The sequence below is a fragment of the Schistocerca serialis genome, chromosome 7 (genome assembly GCF_023864345.2).
Source record: "Schistocerca serialis cubense isolate TAMUIC-IGC-003099 chromosome 7, iqSchSeri2.2, whole genome shotgun sequence".
Classification (NCBI taxonomy): domain Eukaryota; kingdom Metazoa; phylum Arthropoda; class Insecta; order Orthoptera; family Acrididae; genus Schistocerca; species Schistocerca serialis.
Window position 1 is genome coordinate 275,584,520 of NC_064644.1, and position 24,232 is coordinate 275,608,751.

General features: G+C 40.2%; 1 protein-coding gene across 2 annotated transcripts in view; it reads right to left on the reverse strand.

Moving 5' to 3' along the window:
• The window catches only part of LOC126412117 (3'-5' RNA helicase YTHDC2-like), a 345,826-nt gene that overhangs the window by 183,443 nt on the left and 138,151 nt on the right, over window positions 1-24,232 (reverse strand). For both annotated transcript variants that reach the window (XM_050081554.1, XM_050081552.1), the window contains exon 13: window positions 22,472-22,606. In XM_050081554.1, coding sequence (XP_049937511.1) covers window positions 22,472-22,606 — 135 coding nt within the window. The remainder of the gene's footprint in view (window positions 1-22,471; window positions 22,607-24,232) is intronic.

Sequence of the window (24,232 nt, forward strand, 5' to 3'; positions counted from 1 at the left end):
TGTTCTAACTTTGTTCCTCCTATTTGGCACTCAATCCGTTTATATTTCTTTCCCACTGACATGACTTTCATATTGGAGATGCTACTCTTCATACCATAGTCCTTACATTTCTGATCTAGCTCTGAAATATTACTTTGCAAACTTTCAATCGAATCTGCCATCACAACTAAGTCATCCGCATATGCAAGACTGCTTATTTTGTGTTCACATATCTTAATCTCACCCAGCCAGTCTATTGTTTTCAACATATGATCCATAAATAATGTGAACAACCGTGGAGACAGGTTGCAGCCTTGTCTTACCCCTGAAACTACTCTGAACCATGAACTCAATTTACTGTCAACTCTAACTGCTGCCTGACTATCCATGTAAAGACCTTTAATTGCTTGCAAAAGTTTGCCTCCTATTCCATAATCTCATAGAACAGACAATAACTTCCTCCTAGGAACCCGGTCATATGCCTTTTCTAGATTTATAAAGCATAGATACAGTTCCCTGTTCCACACACTTCTCCATTATTTGCCGTAAGCTAAAGATCTGGTCCTGACAACCTCTAAGAGGCCTAAACCCACACTAATTTTCATCCAATTGGTCCTCAACTAATACTCGCACTTTCCTTTCGACAATACCTGAGAAGATTGTACCCACAACGCTGATTAAAGAGATACCTCTGTAGTTGTTTCAATCTTTTCTGTTTCCATGTTTAAAGATTGGTGTGATTACTGCTTTTGTCCAGTCTGATGGAACCTGTCCCGACTCCCAGGCCATTTCAATTATCCTGTGTAGCCATTTAAGACCTGACATTCCACTGTACTTGATGAGTTCCGACTTAATTTCATACACCCCAGCTGCTTTATTGCACTGCAATCTATTGACCATTTTCTCCACTTCCTCAAATGTGATCCTACTTCCATCATCATTCCTATCCCATTCTACCTCGAAATCTGAAACATTACTGATCGTATTTTCACCTACATTGAGCAACTCTTCAAAATATTCCCTCCATCTGCCCAAGGCATCCACAAGATTCACCAGCAGTTTTCCTGACCTGTCCAAAATACTTGACATTTCCTTCTTACCTCCCTTTCGAAGACTACTAATTACACTCCAGAATGGTTTTCCAGCAGCTTGACCCATAGTCTCCAACCTGTTTCCAAAGTCTTCCCAAGATTTCTTCTTAGATGCTGCAATTATCTGTTTGGCTTTGTTTCTTTGTTCAACATAACTTTCTCTGTCTACCTGAGTTCTAGTATGTAGCCATTTTTGATACGCCTTCTTTTTCCTTTTACAGGCTGCCTTGACTGTGTCATTCCACCAAGCTGATTGCTTCATCCTACTTTTACACACTACTGTTCCAAGACATTCTTTAGCCACTTCTAGTACTGTGTCCCTGTACCTTGTCCATTCCTTTTCCAATGACTGTAATTGACTACATTCAACTAACTGGTAACTTTCTGAGATCGCTGTTATGTACTTGTGGCTGATTTCCTTATCCTGAAGGTTCTCCACTCTCATCCTCCTACATATGGACCTGACCTCTTGCACTTTTGGCCTCACAATCCAAATTTCACTGCAGATTAAATAATGATCAGTGTCATCAAAGAATCCCCTGAATACACTTGTGTCCCTCACAGCCTTCCTGAATTCCTGATCTGTTATTATATAGTCAATGACAGATCTGGTTCCCCTGCCTTCCCAAGTATACCGGTGAATGTTTTTATGTTTAAAAAAGGAGTTTGTGATTACTAAGCCCATACTGGCACAGAAATCCAAGAGTTGTTTCCCGTTCCTATTGGCCTCCATATCCTCTCCAAATTTACCCATAACCTTTTCATACCCTTCTGTTCGATTTCCAATCCTGGCATTAAAATCACCCATGAGCAGAACACTGTCCTTGTCCTTTACTCTAACAACTACATCACTGAGTGCCTCATAAAAACTATCCATCTTACTTGATCTGTCCCTTCCCAATGTGAATATACTGACACAATCCTAATTTTCTTGCTAGACACTGTCAAATCTATCCACATCAGTCGTTCGTTTACATACCTTATTGCAACTACGCTGGGTTCCATTTCTTTCCTGATGTAAAGCCCTACACCCCATTGTGCTATTCCTGCTTTGACTCCTGACAGGTAGACCTTGTATTCTCCCACTTCCTCTTCTTTCTCACCCCTTACCCGAATGTCACTAACAGCTAAAACGTCCAGCCCCATCTTACTTGCAGCCTCTGCCAGCTCTACCTTCTTCCCAGAGTAGCCCCCATTGATATTAATAGCTCCCCATCTCATTACCATTTGTTTGCCAAGTCGTATCTTAGGAGTCCCTGAGTCAATGATACAAACTTAATTAATTATTCCAATGACACTGAAATTGCCACAATTACATAAACTCAAAGTTAGTGACAGTCATGCACTGACAGAAAAAAAATTGCAACTCCAAGAAGGAGTCGTGCGACATAAGCGAAAGCTATACATGAAATGCATTCGCAGTTGCGAATATAAACAACCATCATTTGTATAATTGAATGGTAACATTTGTGCCGGTCCAGGACTCCAACCCAGATTTCCCACTTATCGCAAGTGGTTGGCTCACCATTTGGCTATCTGCGCATGACTTACAGCCAGATGCAATCTTCCGTAAGTCGTCAACCACGCGTCCACAACCTGTACTCATGCATCCATTATCTATATTCCCATACAGGGGAGACATTTTACTTGAAAGTCGCTTGCCTGGTGTCAGTGGATACATACGATATAGCAATGCCTATATTATTCTGAATTATGAGGTAATGTTACTTCAGATATGCAAGCATGTCTGAAGGAGCAGGAACTGCAGCGAGTACGGCTGTTATGAAATACATGGAATGTCTTCAGAGTTGCAAATATGGACAACCATCAGCTGTATAATGGAATGACAAAAATGAAAATTTGTGCCGGGTAGGGACTCGAACCCAGATTTCCTACTTAAGACTCTCCTGTATGGAACATACAGGGTTATTACAAATGATTGAAGCGATTTCACAGCTCTACAATAACTTTATTATTTGAGATATTTTCACAATGCTTTACACACACATACAAAAACTCAAAAAGTTTTTTTAGGCATTCACAAATGTTCGATATGTGCCCCTTTAGTGATTCGGCAGACATCAAGCTGATAATCAAGTTCCTCCCACACTCGGCGCAGCATGTCTCCATCAATGAGGTGGAAAGCATCGTTGATGTGAGCTCGCAGTTCTGGCACGTTTCTTGGTTGAGGAGGTTTAAACACTAAATCTTTCACATAACCCCACAGAAAGAAATCGCATGGGGTTAAGTCAGGAGAGCGTGGAGGCCATGACATGAATTGCTGATCATGATCTCCACCACGACCGATCCATCGGTTTTCCAATCTCCTGTTTAAGAAATGCCGAACATCATGATGGAAGTGCGGTGGAGCACCATCCTGTTGAAAGATGAAGTCGGCGCTGTCGGTCTCCAGTTGTGGCATGAGCCAATTTTCCAGCATGTCCAGATACACGTGTCCTGTAACGTTTTTTTTGCAGAAGAAAAAGGGGCCGTAAACTTTAAACCGTGAGATTGCACAAAACACGTTAACTTTTGGTGAATTGCGAATTTTCTGCACGAATGCGTGAGGATTCTCTACTGCCCAGATTCGTACATTGTGTCTGTTCACTTCACCATTAAGAAAAAATGTTGCTTCATCACTGAAAACAAGTTTCGCACTGAACGCATCCTCTTCCATGAGCTGTTGCAACTGCGCCGAAAATTCAAAGCGTTTGACTTTGTCATCGGATGTCAGGGCTTGTAGCAATTGTAAACGGTAAGGCTTTTCTGCTTTAGCCTTTTCCGTAAGATTTTCCAAACCGTTGGCTGTGGTACGTTTAGCTCCCTGCTTGCTTTATTCTTCGACTTCTGCGGGCTACGCGTGAAACTTGCCCGCACGCATTCAACCGTTTCTTTGCTCACTGCAGGCCGACCCCTTGATTTCCCCTTACAGAGGCATTCAGAAGCTTTAAACTGCGCATACCATCGCCGAATGGAGTTAGCAGTTGGTGGACCTTTGTTGAACTTCGTCCTGAAGTGTCGTTGCACTGTTATGACTGACTGGTGTGAGTGCATTTCAAGCACGACATACGCTTTCTCGATTCCTGTCGCCATTTTGTCTCACTGCGCTCTCGAGCGCTCTGGCGGCAGAAACCTGAAGTGCGGCTTCAGCCGAACGAAACTTTATGAGTTTTTCTACGTATCTGTAGTGTGTCGTGACCATATATCAATGAATGGAGCTACAGTGAATTTATGAAATCGCTTCAATCATTTGTAATAGCCCTGTACATAACAGATGAAAGAGTGCAGGTTGTTGACTTTCAAGTGAAATGTCTATTCAGTACAGGAATATACATAATAAACGTAAGACTACAGGTTGTATACACATGGCTGACGACATACGGAAATTTGAGTTTGGCCGTGAGTCATGTATGGACTGCCAAATGGAAAGGCCAACACTTGCAATAAGTGGAAAACGGGTTTGAGTCCCAGTCCGGCACAAACTTTCACTGTCATCATTCCATTATACAGCTGATGGTTGTCAATATTCACAACTGTGAAAACGTTTCATGTATTTCGTAACGGTTGTAGTTGTCACAGTGTCTCTTCCTTTGGACATACATGAACATCCAAAGGAACACTACATTGTAATTCGGAATAACACAGGCACTGCAATATCGAAATTATTTGCAAATACCAAGCAAGCAACTTTCAAGTAAAATGTCTCCCCTGTACAGGAATATACATAATGGATGCACAAGTACACGTTGTGGACACATGGTTGATGACATGTGGAAGTTTGGCTCTGGCCGAATGGTAAAGGGACCTCTTGAGAAAAGCAGGAAATCTGGCTCAAGGCCCCATTTGGCACAAATTTTCATTGTCATCATTCCATTATAAAAATGATGATTGTCCAAATCCGCAACTGCAAATACATTTCATGTATTTCATAATGGCTGTAGTCACCACAGTGTCTCTTCCTTTGGACATACACGCATCTATGTCCAAAAGAACATTACATAGTAACTCGGAATAACACAGGCACTGCAATACCTTATAAACAAAGGTTGCAAGACATGTTTCTACATCTGGAAGATTATGTCTATTTAAATTTCACACCAGTCACATAAAGAGGGGCACTAGCAGCGCCACTATGAGGATGAAAATCAGGTTTGCTTTAAATACATCCTGTAACTGTCATGAGGGTTAGTTACCTTATTAGTTAAAATTGGGTGTGGTGAGTTGTGTTGCCAAGAATGCCTTTAAGGTGACAAAGATGTGATTATCAACACCTCACTGACTTTGAACAATCTCTGTAATAGGGCTGTGGGATTCTGCAGAAAGACTTGGCAGGAACAAAGAATGTACAGTCGCAAAAAGTCCGAGCTCTGGACTGTCACCTGCCACAACCTAGGGGGAAGACCTCTGTAATCGGCACAAGACTCTGGCGCATCATACTGCATCTGTAGCATTAATCTGAGCAGCAGTTGGTACCACAGTGTCACAACAGTCTTTTACAAATTGGTTATTTCGAGGACAGCTCTGAGCCACACGCCCTGTAGCGTGTATTCCACCAACCCCAAACCACTACCATTTGCAACTTGAGTGGTGTCACGTGAGAGCTCATTGGAGGATGTGGTGTACGTCTGTCGTGTTTTCTGATGAAGCTGGTTCTGTCCCGATGCCAGTGGTGGCAGTGTGTTGATTAGAAGGAAGCCAGTTGAAGGCAATCAACCTGTCTGCTTGCTTGACACACTGAATCAACACCTGGCATTATGGTCTGGGGTGCGATTTTGTAAGACAGGAGGAGCACTCTCGTGGTTATCACACACACACACACACACACACACACACACACACACCCTAACTGCAAACACTGTACGTCAGTCTAGTGATTCAACCTGTTGTACTGTCATTCATGAAGAGTATTCCAGGTTTTTTTTTTTTTCACACATGATAATGCTCACCCACATATCGCTGTCATAGCCCAACACACTCTACAGAGTGTCAACACGTTGCCGTGGCCAATCAATCACCAAATCTGTCTCTAATCGAGCACATATGGGACTTCATCATATAATAACTCCAGCTTCATCCACAAAGAGCATTAACCATCCCTTTATTGACTGACCAAGTGTGACAGGCATTGAACTCCATCCTCCAAACTGACATCTGGCACATGTACAACACAAGGTACGCACATTTGCATGCTTGCATTCAACAGTCTGGCAGTTACACTGTTTGTTAATGTACCAGCATTTCATATTCACAATGGCTTATATTGCACTTATATTAACCACTTAAATATGTTACACACACGAATGTATTCTCAAAATTTTATTACTCTAGCGTAATTGCAATTTTTTTTACATCTGTGTATTTTGGCAGTTATAGCTATTACAACTACATGACAGTTTAGTCATTACTGCTATACTGCTGCATGCTGACTCAGTCAAGGAGCAACTGGAAACTGCTGATCTGCACATGGTGCAGCCACAACACTTACATCAGAGCCACTGACATTATGTTTGACTACACAGATGGACCTGTCCTCTAGTCATGGTATCAGAGCATCAGCAAGTACTCACTGCACAGTACCCCCTGAATTTTACACACACTGCTGTTCAGCCTCTCTGAGTAAAAAAGATCTGCATTTTCTACTGAAATCATGTTTTCTGTTTATGATAACACATACACCAGCAGACTACTACTACAAAGCAACATAAGCTACAGAGACTGATTTCAACAAAAATAATCAATTTTTGAAGATATACTGTATTCTAACTGGATAGCTGAACAACCTACTCACCAAGTGCCAGCAAAAGAAAACACATAAACACACATATGGCTAAGGAAATGTGCTGGTTTTTTAAGCCAGTGGCTCCTTCTTCTAGCAGAAGGGCTGAAGGAGAAGGAAGAGGGCTGAAGGGAAAGACTGCTGACATTTAAAAATGGGGAGGGGGGTTCAGAAAAGTTGCCTAGAACCAAGGGCCATGGGAGCTTACTGAATGGGAAGGAAAAACTAACTGATTTTTGAGGACTGCATTGGGCTAGATTTGAAAACCTAAGCTAAGATCTTAAAGACAAGTGGGGTTGATAAAAAAGACAGAGATTACAGACTAAAAGGCATGCACGAGGTAATGAGAATGGAAAGCTAAGTGTATTAAACGTGATAGAGTTGAGGGAGGGCATAGGCAAGTCAAAAAACGAGGTATAGAAAACTGAAAGGGGGTGAAGAAAAGAATAGTTACTGTGAAGAAATGCTGAGATTGAAAAAATTAACATAAATTCGGGCCAGGTGGGTGGCGAGAATCAAGGATATATACTGCCAGTTCCCACCCGTGCAGTTCTGAGAAACTAGTGTCTGGGGGAAGAGTCTAGATGTCACACATGGTGAAATGGACACCAAGGTCATGACTGCCATGTTGTGAAGCAATCTCTGCAATAGGACATTGTGTGTTACCAGTACACCCCCCCCCCCCCCCCTGTTATATCCATTCATCCTATCTGATAACTTTGTGGTTCAACATGCCTGTGACTTCCTAAAACCAAGCCCTGAAATGAGGCCCATTCTGCCCAGTATTTTGTCCACCACACCTCAAATAGAACCGCTCCCCAATCTCCACAATATTCTGGTCAGAATCCATGCTCCTTCTGCTCCCATTTCCCTACCCTGTGGGTCCTCCCCTTGTGAACATCTCTGTTGTAAGACTTGCCCTGTGTGCCGCCCCCCCTACTACCACTTACACAATCCCTGTAACGGGCAAAACACGTACTATCAACGGGAGAGCCACCTGCGAAACGACACATCGTGTACCAGCTGTTATCTAAACACCGTTCAGCCTTCAACATTTGTATAACTACCAGCAAGTTATCAGTTCGGATGATTGGGCTGAGGATGTTTACTTGTAACACACAATATCCTGTGGGAGAGCATGCTCTGGAACATGACAGTCATGACCTTGGTGCTAGTTTCACCACACTGGATTCTTCCCTCAGACACCAGTTTCTCACAACTTCGCAAGTGAAAACTGATGTTACACTATATCCTTGGTTGTCACCATCAACATGACCTTTATTAACTTTAATCTCAGACTTTTTCTCAGTAATTATTCCTTCCTAAACTTCCTTTTAGTTTTTTATACCTCTTATTTTCCGACCTCCTTTCTATTCCCCCCCCCCCACCACCTTTACCACATTTAATACACTTAGTTTTCACTCTTATTAACTCCTGCACAATGCTTTTGAAAGTAATCTCTGTCTAGTGTATTGAGCTATCTAAGACCTTCAAGCTCTCAGGTTTTCGAATCTTGTCCAATGCAGTCCCCAACAATCAGTCTTTTTTTCTCATCCCATACGGTAAGTCTGGGTGACTTTTCCAAACTCTCCCCATTTTCCAAACCTTGCCAGTCCTTGTCCTTTTCCTTCATCCCTCTTCCTTCCCCTTTAACCCTTCTGAGAGAAGAAGGAACCACTGGCTCCTCTGAAAGCTTGTACATTTCCTTGACCTTTATGTGTGTTTTCTCCTGCCACCACTTGGGGAGCAGATTTTTTATCTATCCAATTATATTAAAGAAATACTGATTTTCTGCAGTTGCGTTCAGGTTCTGTACTTATTTTGTTTGTTCTACAACTATGAGTGAATGTGTATCTGTAATTAATGTTTGCTTCTTCAAATACAACACTGGTGGCAAGGCATCACAAATTTCGACTGTGCTGAAAAGCAAATAAAATAGGGAATAGAGTTTCTTGAAACTAATGTAACAAAAACACAGCAATTCATATACTAACAATATCAATTGGGACTGGGGCCAATACGCAACCAAAGATTACCAAAGTCATAAGTCTAGTTTGGTGGTCCTAGTTGTTTACAGTGCATATGCTGTCTTCCTGCATACACGGTATTAAGATTCTTGGTCAGCAGAAGGTTTAAATTTCCTTGCAAAACACTCTCTCATGCTGTCTGTGTTTGGAAAATGATTGGGTGTGTATCTGTTGAAATATTAACAGTTGTCGAAGACGCCACCTGGCTGCCGTATGTTGTTTAAACACTTTATACACTGGGAGAAATTCACATTCCATAATATAAGTTGGATATACAAAGACAACAAGGGATATACAAAGACAACAAGAACTAATGCAAGTAGTCTTGTAAGACATATGTGACATATAACAATAGCTCCTGAAAATGCTTTCTAGTAAATGGCAATCATAACCGAAAGCACTACTCCCACTTCCCTTTTATAAAGACAATTTTGTGTCACATTATCAATTAACATCTCCATTTAGATAAACTGTAAGTGATTCATACCTTAACAGGGGCCAAAAAGAGCTGGTTTGTCAAGCAAAGACAGTATAGGGGCTTGGGCTACACATTCCTCAAACACATACAATTCAATATTTTCTGGTGCCTAATGTCCATGCAGGCCTCTCTCTCTCTCTCTCTCTCTCTCTCTCTCTCTCTCTCTCTCTCTCTCTCAACATTTTGAATCACAACATTAGGTTTCTGGTAGACACGAGGGCAGAAGCAACTTTAATCAATGAACACATGTACTGCCAGTAAGAGCACCTTGCCTGCCACAAACACTCACTCACACCAAAGGTGAGTCCCTCTCATCCTGTGGTCTGAGTGACCAACCTTTTCATTTTAGCCTTCACCAACCCATCCCTCTCTCATCCCCAAGGAAGGAACTATTAAGTTCCGAAAGCTATAAAGTGTGTTACTTTTACACGTGTCTATGAGCAGTATTAAACATTCATCTGTTGAAAGTAAGTACTGGCTAGCAATTCCGTCTTGTAATTTTTAACAAATGACGCTACAGTCTATTCACCAAGAGAACAATCTTGATGTAAACATTACTCTATGTATTCTTCCATGTTTGTTATTACCTCTTGTTTTTTCCCCATGGTGCTTCAGCTGCTTCTAGTTGGGTACAACGATAACCTTCTGTTCTATGTGGTAGGGTAGCTCGCTCGTACTACTCAGCAAAGATAACCCAACACACAAAGCTTTAAAGGTGCATTTGAATGGAAAACCCGATCCATCAAGCCTGCAGTGATTTTAACAACTGAAGATAATCATGGCAAAGCTCACGACTTTCAGTTTCTACAAATGAATGTTAATAATGTCTCATTTAATTTGTTTCCTATTTGTTTATTTTAACACTTCACATAGATAGGTGTTTGAGAAAGCTGGAACACTGAAATCATTCGCATCAAGATGATTAAAATAAAACATTCAGAAGCAGATTAGACCAAACATTACACCTGCAGATAATTAATAAAATCAACGAACACCAGACAAATAATAAAACTTGAAATGTCATTTAAATTTTAAAAGGTATAAATTAATATACAGTAATACTCCGGTAATATACTTCTTGAGAGACCAGGTGGAAACCACATTTTGGCTTATAAGAAGCATCAAAAAAATACTTGCGTCTAAATAGTAATAATTTATCTGTGAGAGCAATGATTGATTTTAAAGGCATATTGTAGAGATTTTGATGTATAATGAAATGCTGAAACCTCTTACGGTATTACTCAACTCAGTCATGTGGTAACCTCTGACCACCTTCCATTCCTGAATCTGAATGTGCAGAAGGCATTTCATCAGTGGAACTGCTATCTTCAACACTGATGAGTGGCTGATCAACAATGTAATCTCTGAAACTATCCAAGTACCACATTTTGTCTTCTTCTTTATTACGTATTGTTCTGTGTTCCGCCAGCGTTTGGCAGTGAAATGCAACAGAGCTTTGTGCATTAATTTTAGCATGTGTGGTAGCTTAAATGTCATGTTAATTATTACAACACATCCTTTAACTTGGCTCCAAATTAGTTCTATGGGGATTCAAAATGCAGTGGTAAGGTGGTAGCCTAATGACAATGTGACCATAGACTGTGCTGTTTCGTCAATAATGGACTGATCTACAGCGTAGCTTCAATCTGTTTCAGCAATTCAAGCTTAACCACACAACATGTGGTCTCTCTCCCATCCATCAGCCAATTTACAATGTCTTGCTTCCTTAAAGATTTTTGAGGCTTATGCTCCACCTTAACACGATGACATGAGCCACTGTCATTATATTTTCAAAAACTGATTTCACTGATTTAAATCTAGAGTAAGGTTCAGAAATGAATTATTTGAGCCTTTTGAGATTCTAACTAGTCTTGGACAAGGTGATGGAATGTCTCCATTACTGTTTAATTGTGTGCTGAAGAAAGTCATGTGCAAATGGAACAACATATGTCCACCATCTGTTAAGACTGAAACAAAGATTCAACCTAACTGCCTTTCAGTTGCAAATGGTTTGGCATTGTCAGCAAATAGTATCAATGAAGCAAAGTTCCAAGTAATAGAACTAGAATGATTAGTGGCAAAGGTTGGGTTGCAAATTTCTTTAGAGAAAACAGAAAAGACATCCATCTTCTCAGCTGACACATCCCATATTATACTCAACAACGCTCAAAAAAGTAAGGTGGTAAAAAAATTTAAATATCTTGGTGAGATTATTACTTGGAGTTCCAATGAAAGAGCATAAACAGAAAGCAGAGCATTAAAACTATAAGCATAGAGAACTATGTGACCAAATTACAAAAGACTCACTCTTTCACTAAATGCTAAGCTATGGCATTATTACTCTGTTGTTAAACTGGAGGCAACTTATGCTAGTGAAACATTATTCAAACTAAACAGACAACTGATAAATTGCACAAAGTTGATAGAGCAATACTTCAAATGTCTATCAATTTAAAAAAAAAAGTTAATGTTCACTGGGGACTCTTGCCCAACTAGGTGGTTTATCAAGGAAGTGAAACCATTGTTAATAAAATGCAAAAAAGAAGAGGTGCATATTTTGGCCACATTTCTCATTTACCAAATATTAGACTCCTGAAACAACTTTTTGGCTACTTTTGGAAGAGTAAGACAAAAAACAACTGGTTTAAAGAAGCATAAATGGATCTAAATGAATTAACATCATCAAACATCAAACTGAGCATAGAGAAGATAAGCTGCTCCCGATGAACAAACATATACGAGTGACATTCAAAACATCACAAAGAAAGAAGTATGTCATATCTGGAAAGAACAAGCCGCGAGTTATTCCGAATGAAGAAGTTATGGGACAGGAATAACTTGCTGACTGCTAAGCTCTAAACTTATTCACTGTAGACACTGTTGTATAATGTTTGATTTTAGAGGTACAACATCGGCGTAAACTATGTAAATAAACAAACAAATAAATGTCTTGTAGAAAATGTTATGAGATAACTCATTTTTAAGAAAGAATGTCTTCACTGATTAGCAACATGCCATAAGAATAATGTGATGCTCACCCACAACTGTTTAAGGAGATGGACACTCTAACTACTGCTTCACAGTTCATTTACTTCCCCATGAAGTTTGTTGTAAATAATCCATTGCAATTCAAAAGGAGCAGTGATTTAAATAATTACAAAACTGAAAAGAAAACTGACGTCTATTAGCCCACACTAAGGTTGTCTTTAGCACAGAAAGGGGGTGCAACTAAAATTTTTGATAACGTATCGTGTGATATAAAATGTCTGACAGATAGCAAAGTAAAATTTGAAAGCAAACTGAAAATGATTCTCCCTGACAACTCATTCTACCCTGCAAAAAAATTTCTGTTATTGTAGTGTGTAAAATGTGGTGGATAGGAATTATTAACATCTGTGTAAAAAAATCTTAAATGTTCAACTGTAGCCATATTTGAAAATTAATTTGCAATGTGAATGTAAAATGAGAATCTGTTGCATGCAGCAATTGGGCTACATGTGCCATCAATGAAAGGACCAAATGAATTTATATTTTGGGTGGGGGGGTCTAAAACATTATCAATGGGCCATCCATAGTGAATACCTTTCTCATCCCATACCATATCCAGATTAACTTGTATTCAAATTAGCTGATGGAAAACATTTTTTTCAAAACAGACCTCTTGGACACACACCACCAGGTCCCCCTACATGATCTGAAGAATGTGATGATCAGATAACATCATTATCAGAAAAAAGAAAGTTTAATAGAAGATTATCTCTTATTTAGGTGGCATCTTAAATAAGGTAGACTCTCAACTACCCAGCTCATGACTATCTGGCCTCCATACTATCTGGCCTACATCATTAATACAATAATTAATACTTATCCATGATAAAACGAGAATTGATTTATTGTGTGTACTGCACTTTTCCGAAGCTTTAGAAAGCAGGCATTGAATACAATATCGTGTGGCCTTTCAAAATGTTTTAGGCAGCTTCTGTGTTTTTAGCACACCTGGAGTCAAAATGACAAGGTACACACTGTATTGTTAATACTAAATAAATTACTAGAGCCACTCTTCAACAATTATTACAGCCACTCTTCAACAAACAATACTTGGAAGTCCTCTTCCAGCACTCACAAACAATAATGAACACTTGTAGAGAACTGATCTGTTGGCAATCCTGTGTTCCTTGTGTCTTCAGTTGCATATCTGACGTCCAATATGTGTGTGTGTGTGTGTGTGTGTGTCAGTGAGTGATTAAATAGTTGTTTTGTGCAGTCCTTCATCTTTTAATTAAAGAGTCCAAAATGGGTGATTAAAAAAAACTAAAACTTGTAGTGACTATGGATCAAAATTGCTGTTTTGGAGTTAGAAAAAGTAATGTTGGAGACGGGAAGAAAAAATCAAGCAAAAATTGAAAAGTAGTGCACTTCCCAAGTTAGTGGAAGTGGAATAAAAGTAAGGAAGACAATATTGAAATGTAAACAAAAGAAGTGGAGGAAGCTTTATTTTTGTAGCATGAAAATTTAAGAGGAAATGGTTTTCTGATTACTGAGCCAATATTGCACAAAAAAGCATTGCAATTTCAGCAGCAAATAGAAGGAGAAGATTCAGAATTTACTGCCAGTGATGGATGGTTGGATCAGTCGAAAAAACGATTCAGTACCTACCAGATTACCATTAGTGTAGAAGCTTTATCTGTTGAGAATGAGGCTGTGCCATTGTTTAAAGATTATCTTTTGAAGTTAACTGATGAGGAGAGAACTTCTGGTGAATAGTTGTACAACTGCAGTGAGAGTGGTTTAAATTACAAAATGCTACCCTACGAAAATTGTTGCATCAAAAAAGGAAGCTACGGCACCCAGGTACAAAAAAAGTAAAGAATGAGTTGCCATACTGTCTTGCAATAATGCAACCACAAGCTTAGGTTTACATTAATAGGGCAAACACAAGGCACCTAGATCTTTCAGAAACCTAAAAAAATCAGAATCACTGCCCTAAATTACACTCATCAAAAGTGAGCATGGATGAATTCAGTTTGAATATAGATGTGAAACTGAAGTCAGAGATGGAAACAATAATATTGTTTCATTGCTGAAAAACATATTGGGCTGTGAGGATGCCGATACAGAGGATGCCACAAAATAAATGGCAAATGATGAAGTTGATGAACTAACTGACAACAATATTGGGAAAATGACACAAGAGGAGGCAGCAAATTTTAGATGATGAGAGAAATGCCATCCCACATCAGGAAGAGTTCAAAATGATTGTTGCAGCACTCCAGTACATTCGTGAGCAAGAGGAAGCAATGCCAGCTGTTATCATCTGTTTGCATAAGGGGAGGAATAGGAAGGATACTGGAGCATGGAAGAGGGCTAAAGGAGGGAAACAGTCATCTATCAAAGACTTTTATAAAACTTCAAACCTGTAAGCTTCACCTTTTTTGTTAGGCCTGGCTTTCCACATCTGTGTAACCACATAATCATTCTTTACAATGCAGATCTTTTATGTTTCCTGTAATAATTCTTGAAGGGTGCAATACGTACATAACAAACATAACTAGCTTGTATTATGTAAAAAGTCAGAAAATCTCAGTAAAACTTGGTTTGGGTATAAAAAAGGGTGTTTTGAATGATATTGCAGGGGTTAGGAGACAGAATTTATAGAACTCCAGTCTATCCTGCTTGAACTTCCACCAAATTATGGCAGATAGTCAAGATTCTACCGCATAGTCGCTGGAGTATTCCACAAAACTAAGATAAAAATTGGTTTTTATGCAGAGAATCCATTGAGTAAGAAACTTTTCCATGTTTTCAGCTGGGTATTTATAGAACTGATTATGGAATATGTGAAAATTTCTAAGTAGATCAGAAGAGTATGCCATTCAATGAAAGATTTGAGGAAGATATAGGTACTAATGACAGTAATAATTTGACCTTTGGCACACACATTAAGTTAGATGAACACCAAGTCTCAAAGACAGACATAGTCCCGCTACAGACTGAATTAAGCAAACCTTATGGATATTCTTGAAGAGACTGAAATATGTAACAGTTTTCACAAGCAGTCTTATGCTATTCTCAACAAACAAACGTAATTAAAAACATTTCCCAGAGAACTTTGATCGGGTACTGTGCACCATACAAAACTTGTTGTTAATTTAAAATTTCTTTGCTGACTGTGAATTTTTAGGCATCAGTCGCATTAAGTGTAGATGTACTACCTACTAGTGATACATGAAAATTTGTGCCATACCAGACACAAACCCGTATTTCCTGCTTGTCACAAGTGGTCGCCTTAACCACTTCAGCTAACCACGCATCAATGCACACTCCCCAGACTGACCTATACATCCACATGTCACACTGTCTACATTCTTATGCCATAGTCCCCTGTATTCATCAAAAAATGTTCAAATGTGTGTGAAATCTTATGGTACTTAACTGCTAAGGTCATCAGTCCCTAAGCTTACACACTACTTAATCTAAATTATCCTTATGACAAACACACACACCCATGCCTGAGGTAGGACTCGAACCTCCGCCGGGACCAGCCGCACAGTCCATGACTGCAGCGCCCTAGACCACTCAGCTAATCCCACGCAGCCTGTATTCATCACCCGATGCTCGTCAACATTATTCATTGGTTTCCCACATAGGGAGAATGAGACTGTGAAGTATCAAGACCAGGCATCATCGTATAACTGTCTAAGTTTATAATACTTTACTTGCATGTCTGAAATAACAGACATTACTCCAATCCTCAGCTGCACATGAAATAATTTGAAATTTATTCACTGACTGTGAATTCTTTGACTGTAGCATACGGATGTAGACAATGTGTCCTGTGGAGGTTTGGATCAGTCCAGGGAGTATGCACAAATAGCCAAAGTTGTTAAGGCAACTGCTCACAAGTAGGAAATCTGGGTTTGAGTCCTGGTTCAGCACAAATTTTCATTTGTCACTAATAAGTAGTACTCAACAATAACCAGAAATTAATTCGCTGAATGCGAATTCCTTGACATCAACTGAATTACGTACAGATCTACTATCAAATACTGACGGACTGGGACTCAAACCTAGATTTCCTGCCTATGATGAGCAGTCAACTCAACTTGAGCTATCCGTGTCTGTTGCTTGGGCCAACCCAAACTTCCACATTTCACATTACCTACATCCTTATATCACACACCACTGAATTCATCAGCTAATGTTTGCAACATTGTTTGAATTCCCCCGTCCCCTTGTTCTCCCTGTTTTGGGAATTCAAGTAATGTTGGGAGCATTAGATGATTAATTCAGTGGGCTATGGTATAAGGATGTAGGCAGTGTGACATGTGGAAGTTTGGGTCAGTCTGGGGAGCATACACAGATAAGTAGTTAAGGCGATTGCGTGCATTAAGGAGGAAATTCAGATTTTAGTTTCAATCCAATACAAATTTTCAAATGTCACTACTGGGTAGCCGATCTATAGCTAGTATAGCTGATGTAAAAGAATTCACAGTCAGTGAATAAACTTTGAATTATTTCTTACAGCTATGGAATGTCAATAACATCTGTTTTCTCAGACATGGAAATACAACACTTCTCCTTAATGTCAGAAAGTGCTCTTTTGTAGCCTTGTATTTATTTTGCATTCTTGTGCAACTAGGCCTTCCTCTGTGTGTAATGATGCTCAGTGCAGGCTTCTGCACTCCATTACTTTCCTTGTGTTACCTCTTCCTTCAGGTCATGTCACAAAGCAAAATTTCAGCATTTTTAAATACTACTGGGTTTATATTACATTTGGCCCATTTGTTACATATTTCAGATAGTCACTCAGCAAGTACTTGCTTCATATTACCTGTTGTAAGTTGGTCTATATTCACATATCTTTCTGCTTTTTGATTTCAGGCCCCACATCCTGTTTGATTACACATTCCTTGGTTGCAACCAATAATGGCAGACTCATCATATTTGATAGGCATCTATCTTCCATTTGCTATTTTTTTATCTTTATGTTTCTTATATTTTCCTTTCATATGACTATTTTTAGTGCTGCATTAGTTGTTAAGAGAAAGAGAACAAAAAAGTATGCACCATGTGTACATTGTTTTTTTTATACTGTTTTACTATATTCTTATCACAGGTTGATACAACCATGATCATGAACAATAATCAGGTGTTTAATTCATGATGGTGCAGAGGCCACTGTCTTCTATCTTCCTTCTACACTGCCAGAAAAAAATTAGTGCACCTGGAAAGATCGTGTCAATTTTGATCCGATGATGGCATATGCCACCTGGGTGATAGTAGATGTGCTGATAATGATTTCAACATTGTCTGCCAACAGTTGGCATAGTGGCATAGCTACCTGAGCGCTAGTTGTGCCTACTCTTTAATAGGGAATGCTCACAAGCAGAAGGCTCAGTGTGGTGCAAATGTGTGAAGCAAGTGGGTAACAATGCAATACAGACGCACTCGTGCTTCCTACAGCCAACTGAGCGCATTTGAATGGGGTAAAATTGTGGCCTTTCACAAAGAATTGTCACACAAGTTGGTTGTGCTGCATCAGACGTCACAGATGCTGGTATCAGTGGTCACATGAACATTCTCTCACACCTGTAGCTGAAGTTTTGGACATCATGCAGCACAGACGTCTGTCAAGATCGTCATATTGTAAGGGCAGCAATGGCAGATTGCACAGCTGGCACAGCACACATTAAGATGGAATTGTACGTGATTGTCTTCAGCAATGAAAGCAGATTCTGCCTGCACCCAAGTGATGGTCATTTTCATGTATGGCATAGATTTGGTGAGAGCTGTCTTGTAGAGTGCATTCGCCCAAGACACACTGGCCATACCACAGGCATTCTGGTCAGGGGTGCAATAAGCTACAACTCTTGTTCACCTTTGGTGTTTTTGGGTTTTTCTTCACGAAATGCAGCAACTTCCCTGGCCAGTAAGACCTCCACTCTTGTCTCCAATCAAACTCATTTGGGATATGATGGGATGAGAAGTGACTCATAAGACTTGTCACCAAACAACTCATAAATAATTAGATGAACAGGTCAAGGACAAATGGCATAATCAGGATGTATACGTTGATGAGAAAAAAATATCCCCGGACTTTTCCCGGTTAAAAATACACTTTCTCCCGGATGAAAATACACTTTTTCCGTGTTAAGTAACAGTATAATTTTCCTCGGAACTGTAAAACTTATCAATCCTTTCAGTTGTTGTGGATTTATACACCAGCGTAGAATTTCCAGGCACTTTAGAATATATATATAATAGAGGGAAACATTCCACGCGGGAAAAATACATTTAAAAACAAAGATGATGTGACTTACCATACGAAAGCGCTGGCAGATCGATAGAAACACAAACAGACACATACATACACACAAAATTCAAGCTTTCGCAACAAACTGTTCCGCTCCCGGGATTGGAATGACTCCTTACCCTGTCTCTTAAAACCCTCATCCTTTAGTCTTTCCCTCTCCTTCCCTCTTTCCTGATGAAATGAAATGAAATGTCGTGTGGCTAGGGCCTCCCGTCGGGTAGACCGTTCGCCTGGTGCAGGTCTTTCGATTTGACGCCACTTCGGCGACCTGCGCGTCGATGGGGATGAAATGATGATGATTAGGACAACACAACACCCAGTCCCTGAGCAGAGAAAATCTCCGACCCAGCCGGGAATCGAACCCGGGCCCTTTGGATTGACAGTCTGTCACGCTGACCACTCAGCTACCGAGGGCGGACTCTTTCCTACGTGGAATGTTTCCCTCTATTTTTTATATATATATATATATATATATATATATATATATATATATATATATATATATATATATATATATAATTAAATATGTCTGCTTGTGTCTGTATGTGTGGATGGATATGTGCGTGTGTGCGAGTGTATACCTGTCCTTTTTTCCCCCTAAGGTAAGTCTTTCCTCTCCCGGGATTGGAATGACTCCTTACCCTCTCCTTTAAAACCCACTTCCTTTCGTCTTCCCCTCTCCTTCCCTCTTTCCTGATGAGGCAACAGTTTGTTGCGAAAGCTTGAATTTTGTGTGTATGTTTGTGTTTGTTTGTGTGTCTGTCGACCTGCCAGCACTTTCATTTGGTAAGTCACATCATCTTTGTTTTTAGAGAGATATATATATATATATATATATATATATATATATATATATATATATATATATATATATATATATATATATATATATATATAAATAATAGAGGGAAACATTCCACGTAGGAAAAATATATCTAAAAACAAAGATGATGTGATTTACCAAATGAAAGTGCTGGCAGGCCGACAGACACACAAACATACACACAAAATTCAAGCTTTCGCAACAAACTGTTGCCTCATCAGGAAAGACGGCAGGAGAGGGAAAGACGAAAGTATGTGGGTTTTAAGGGAGAGGGTAAGGAGTCATTCCAATCCCGGGAGCGGAAAGACTTATCTTACGGGGAAAAAAGGACGGGTATACACTCGCACAAACACACATACCCTGTGGCTAAACATGCCCTGGTGCACGGCCAGCACATCTTGGCACAGTGTTACACCGTCCGGGTTATCTGGATACTTCCCACTAACACCAACCTATCCGAACTCCGGAGATGGGAACTTGCTCTTCAATATATCCTCTCTTCCCGTTATCCACCAGGCCTCAATCTCCGCTAATTTCAAGTTGCCGCCACTCATACCTCGCCTCTCATTCAACAACATCTTTGCCCCTGCACTTCTGCCTCGACTGACATCTCTGCCCAAACTCTTTCTCTTTAAATATGTCTGCTGGTGTCTGTATATGTGTGGATGGATATGTGTGTGTGTGTGCGAGTGTATACCCGTCCTTTTTTCCCCCTAAGGTAAGTCTTTCCGCTCCCGGGATTGGAATGACTCCTTACCCTCTCCCTTAAAACCCACATCCTTTCGTCTTTCCCTCTCCTTCCTTCTTTCCTGATGAGGCAACAGTTTGTTGAGAAAGCTTGAATTTTGTGTGTGTGTTTGTGTTTATTTGTGTGTCTGTCGACCTGCCAGCACTTTCATTTGGTAAGTCACATCATCTTTGTTTTTATATATATATATAATAGAGGGAAACATTCCACGTGGGAAAAATTATATATAAAAACAAAGATGAGGTGACTTACCGAACGAAAGCGCTGGCAGGTCGATAGACACACAAACAAACACAAACATACACACAAAATTCAAGCTTTCGCAACAAACTGTTGCCTCATCAGGAAAGAGGGAAGGAGAGGGAAAGACGAAAGGAAGTGGGTTTTAAGGGAGAGGGTAAGGAGTCATTCCAATCCCGGGAGCGGAAAGACTTACCTTAGGGGGAAAAAAAGGACCGGTATACACTCGCACACACACACATATGCATCCACACATATACAAACACAAGCAGACATATTTAAAGACAAAGCTTTGTCTTTAAATATGTCTGCTTGTGTCTGTATATGTGTGGATGCATATGTGTGTGTGTGCGCGAGTGTATACCGGTCCTTTTTTCCCCCTAAGGTAAGTCTTTCCGCTCCCGGGATTGGAATGACTCCTTACCCTCTCCCTTAAAACCCACTTCCTTTCGTCTTTCCCTCTCCTTCTCTCTTTCCTGATGAGGCAACAGTTTGTTGCGAAAGCTTGGATTTTGTGTGTATGTATGTGTCTGTCTGTGTTTCTATCGACCTGCCAGCGCTTTCGTATTGTAAGTCACAACAAAAGTGCTGGCAGATCGATAGAAACACAAACATACACATGAAATTCAAGCTTTCGCAACAAACTGTTTCCTCATCAGGAAAGAGGGAAGGAGAGGGAAAGGCAAAAGGATGTGGGTTTTAAGGGAGAGGGTAAGGAGTCATTCCAATCCCGGGAGCGGAAAGACGTACCTTAGGGGGAAAGAAGGGGTATACACTCGCGCACACACACACACACACATATCCATCCGCACATACACAGACACAAGCAGACATTTGTAAAGGCAAAGAGTTTGGGCAGAGATGTCAGTCGAGGCGGAAGTACAGAGGCCAAGATGTTGTTGAAAGACAGGTGAGGTATGAGTGGCGGCAAATTGAAATTAGCGGAGACTGAGGTCTGGCGGGTAATGAGAAGAGAGGATATACTGAAAGGCAAGTTCCCATCTCCGGAGTTCTGACAGGTTGGTGTCAGTGGGAAGTATCCAGATAACCCGGACCGTGTAACACTGTGCCAAGATGTGCTGGTCGTGCACCAAGGCATGTTTGGCCACAGGGTGATCTTGATTACCAACAAACACTGTCTGCCTGTGTCCGTTCATGCGAATGGACAGTTTGTTGCTGGTCATTCCCACATAGAAGGCTTCACAGTGTTGGCATTTCAGTTGGTAAATCATGTGGGTGCTTTCACACGTGGCTCTACCTTTGATTGTGAACACCTTCTGGGTTACAGGACTGGAGTAGGTGGTGGTGGGAGGGTGCATGGGACAGGTTTTACACCGGGGGCGGTTACAAGGGTAGGAGCCAGAGGGTAGGGAAGGTGGTTTGGGGATTTCATAGGGATGAACTAAGAGGTTACGAAGGTTAGGTGGACGGCGGAAAGACACTCATGGTGGAGTGGGGAGGATTTCATGAAGGATGGATTTCATTTCAGGGCAGGATTTGAGGAAGTCGTATCCCTGCTGGAGAGCCACATTCAGAGTCTGATCCAGTCCGAAAAGTATCCTGTCATAAGTGGGGCACTTTTGGGGTTCTTCTGTGGACAATTAGAGTTTAATGTCTCATCATCATCATAGAAATTGATGTGAGATAATTGTTCAGAATGTCAATGAATGTTGTGTGAATTCTCAACTAGTCTAAACAGCCTTGGCCTAGTCTGATAAAAGTACAGTTTCCAGTTTCAAAGTGGGCTGGATTTCAACATGTTGTTAATAGTCACTAGAAAATATGACAGTGTATGATGACACTCAAGATATATGAGGAGATAATAATCAATGAAATGTCTCTTGTAGTTCCCTTCCATAATGAATTTGAACTTTTGATGTTTGAAATAACCTCCCAACTGGGTTAGTTCATTGACTTATATATTCATTGTTATATGTGGTAAAACAAATAATTTTCTTCTTAAAAAAATTAAGATGAGAAGATATTAAACACTTACCTCTTTAACTTTTCCTGAATCAATAACAAATACCACATCATCTATCGTAATACTGGTCTCAGCAATATTAGTAGATAGAATGATCTTCCGAACACCGGGTGGAGATGGCCTGAATACACGCTTCTGGTCACTTGTCTGCAAATTGACAATAACATTTAATCTTTAGGCTGTGCAATTACTATTCATATTGCCTACAGGTAAATGGGGGGAGGGAAGGAATTAAGATGGCTGGCCAACTTCAGTCACATTTGAATTAACTGACATGATTATTTACTTGAATCAAGAAATGAAAAACAGGATACCACTTCTGGATACCTAGCTTACTTTGGACACTACAGACACTGAACACCAGTACAGAGATAAATGTGATATCTTAGAACAGCATGAAGGGGTCATCTGGCCCTTAATCAGATTCACATTAAAAATCTACAACACGGTTAAAAGTATGAGCTATATTTTTCCATCCCTTTATATTACACTTTTTGGTTATTGTTTTGGGTTTATACCCAGAAATGTGGCCTACTTCTGATGTTCTTGACATTCCTTCATTTATTTCACTTCTTCGTGTCTAAACACTGATTTCAGATTCTGAGTACACTTCAGTGCTTCTTGTACACATTTTCCACAGATGGCACTTATGCATTTTTCACATGGTTTGTCTTGTTTCCATTGCACTTTCCAATTTGAAGGTTCTTTCACTTTCTTAATTTATCTAGTCCTACAGTTGCTTCTTTGTTTGACTGGCTTTCTGGCTCCTGACCAGCTACTCGGGGTTTGCCATTCCTGAGTTCATTTACCAACTGAAGAATGAACGCCTTCTTCTTCAGGTTATTTTTGGTTATTTGATTGTAGATGATTCACACATTTATTGTTGGTATGTCTAGGATACAGTAAAAGATGTGCACTGGCCATCTCCTGCAAGCAACCTTACTTGAATGTTTATGAATTATCAACATCGACACGTACGTTATGGTGGTACAGAAAGTAACAGTTACTGGTTTCTTCTTTGCTTCTTCACTCACTGTTACTTCACAATGTAGTGTGATGAAGATAGTGAAATTCTTATTCTTTTTCTCTTGGTATACTGTCCCGTGCACTCCAGTCGGTTCAAGATGATGGTGGAACATAAGTCAGAATTGTTCTTGTTCACACAGTTGGGCATTTCTCTGTGAATCTTGTTCCCATTAACTGTGACTCTTGTTACTACTAATGGCATTTTCCTCTCTGGAAGTTTCTTGGCAAGTGGAAGGGATGTAAAAATGCTGTCTGTCGTCATGTTCCTTCCTTGGTTCAGTAACAGTGCATGAGGTGAACAACGTCATACACTTCCAACAGTTGGTTAAAACTTCAAGCCAGACAACTGATCAGTGTTTGAAAATATATATGGGTAGATAAAAAATCTACTCACCAAGCAGTGGCAAGAGAAACATAAAAGATGGGGAAATGCGTGAGATTTTGGAGCCAGTGGCTCCTTCTTCTGACAGAAGAGTTAAGGAAGAGGAACGAAGGAAAATGACTGGTGAGGTTTAGGAAATGGAAAGTGACAAAGGAAAGTTGCTCAGAACCCCGGGTTAGAAGGGACTTACTGGATGGGATGAGAAGAAAGGGCTGATTGTTGATACTTGCAACAGACAAGATTCTCTATAGCAGGTACCAACAATGAGTCTTTCCTTTTCATCCAGTCCAGTACGTTTTCCCTGTTCGGGGATTCGGACCTACTTTTCTGTAACTCTTCCCCTTTCCTAAACATCACCTGTCCTC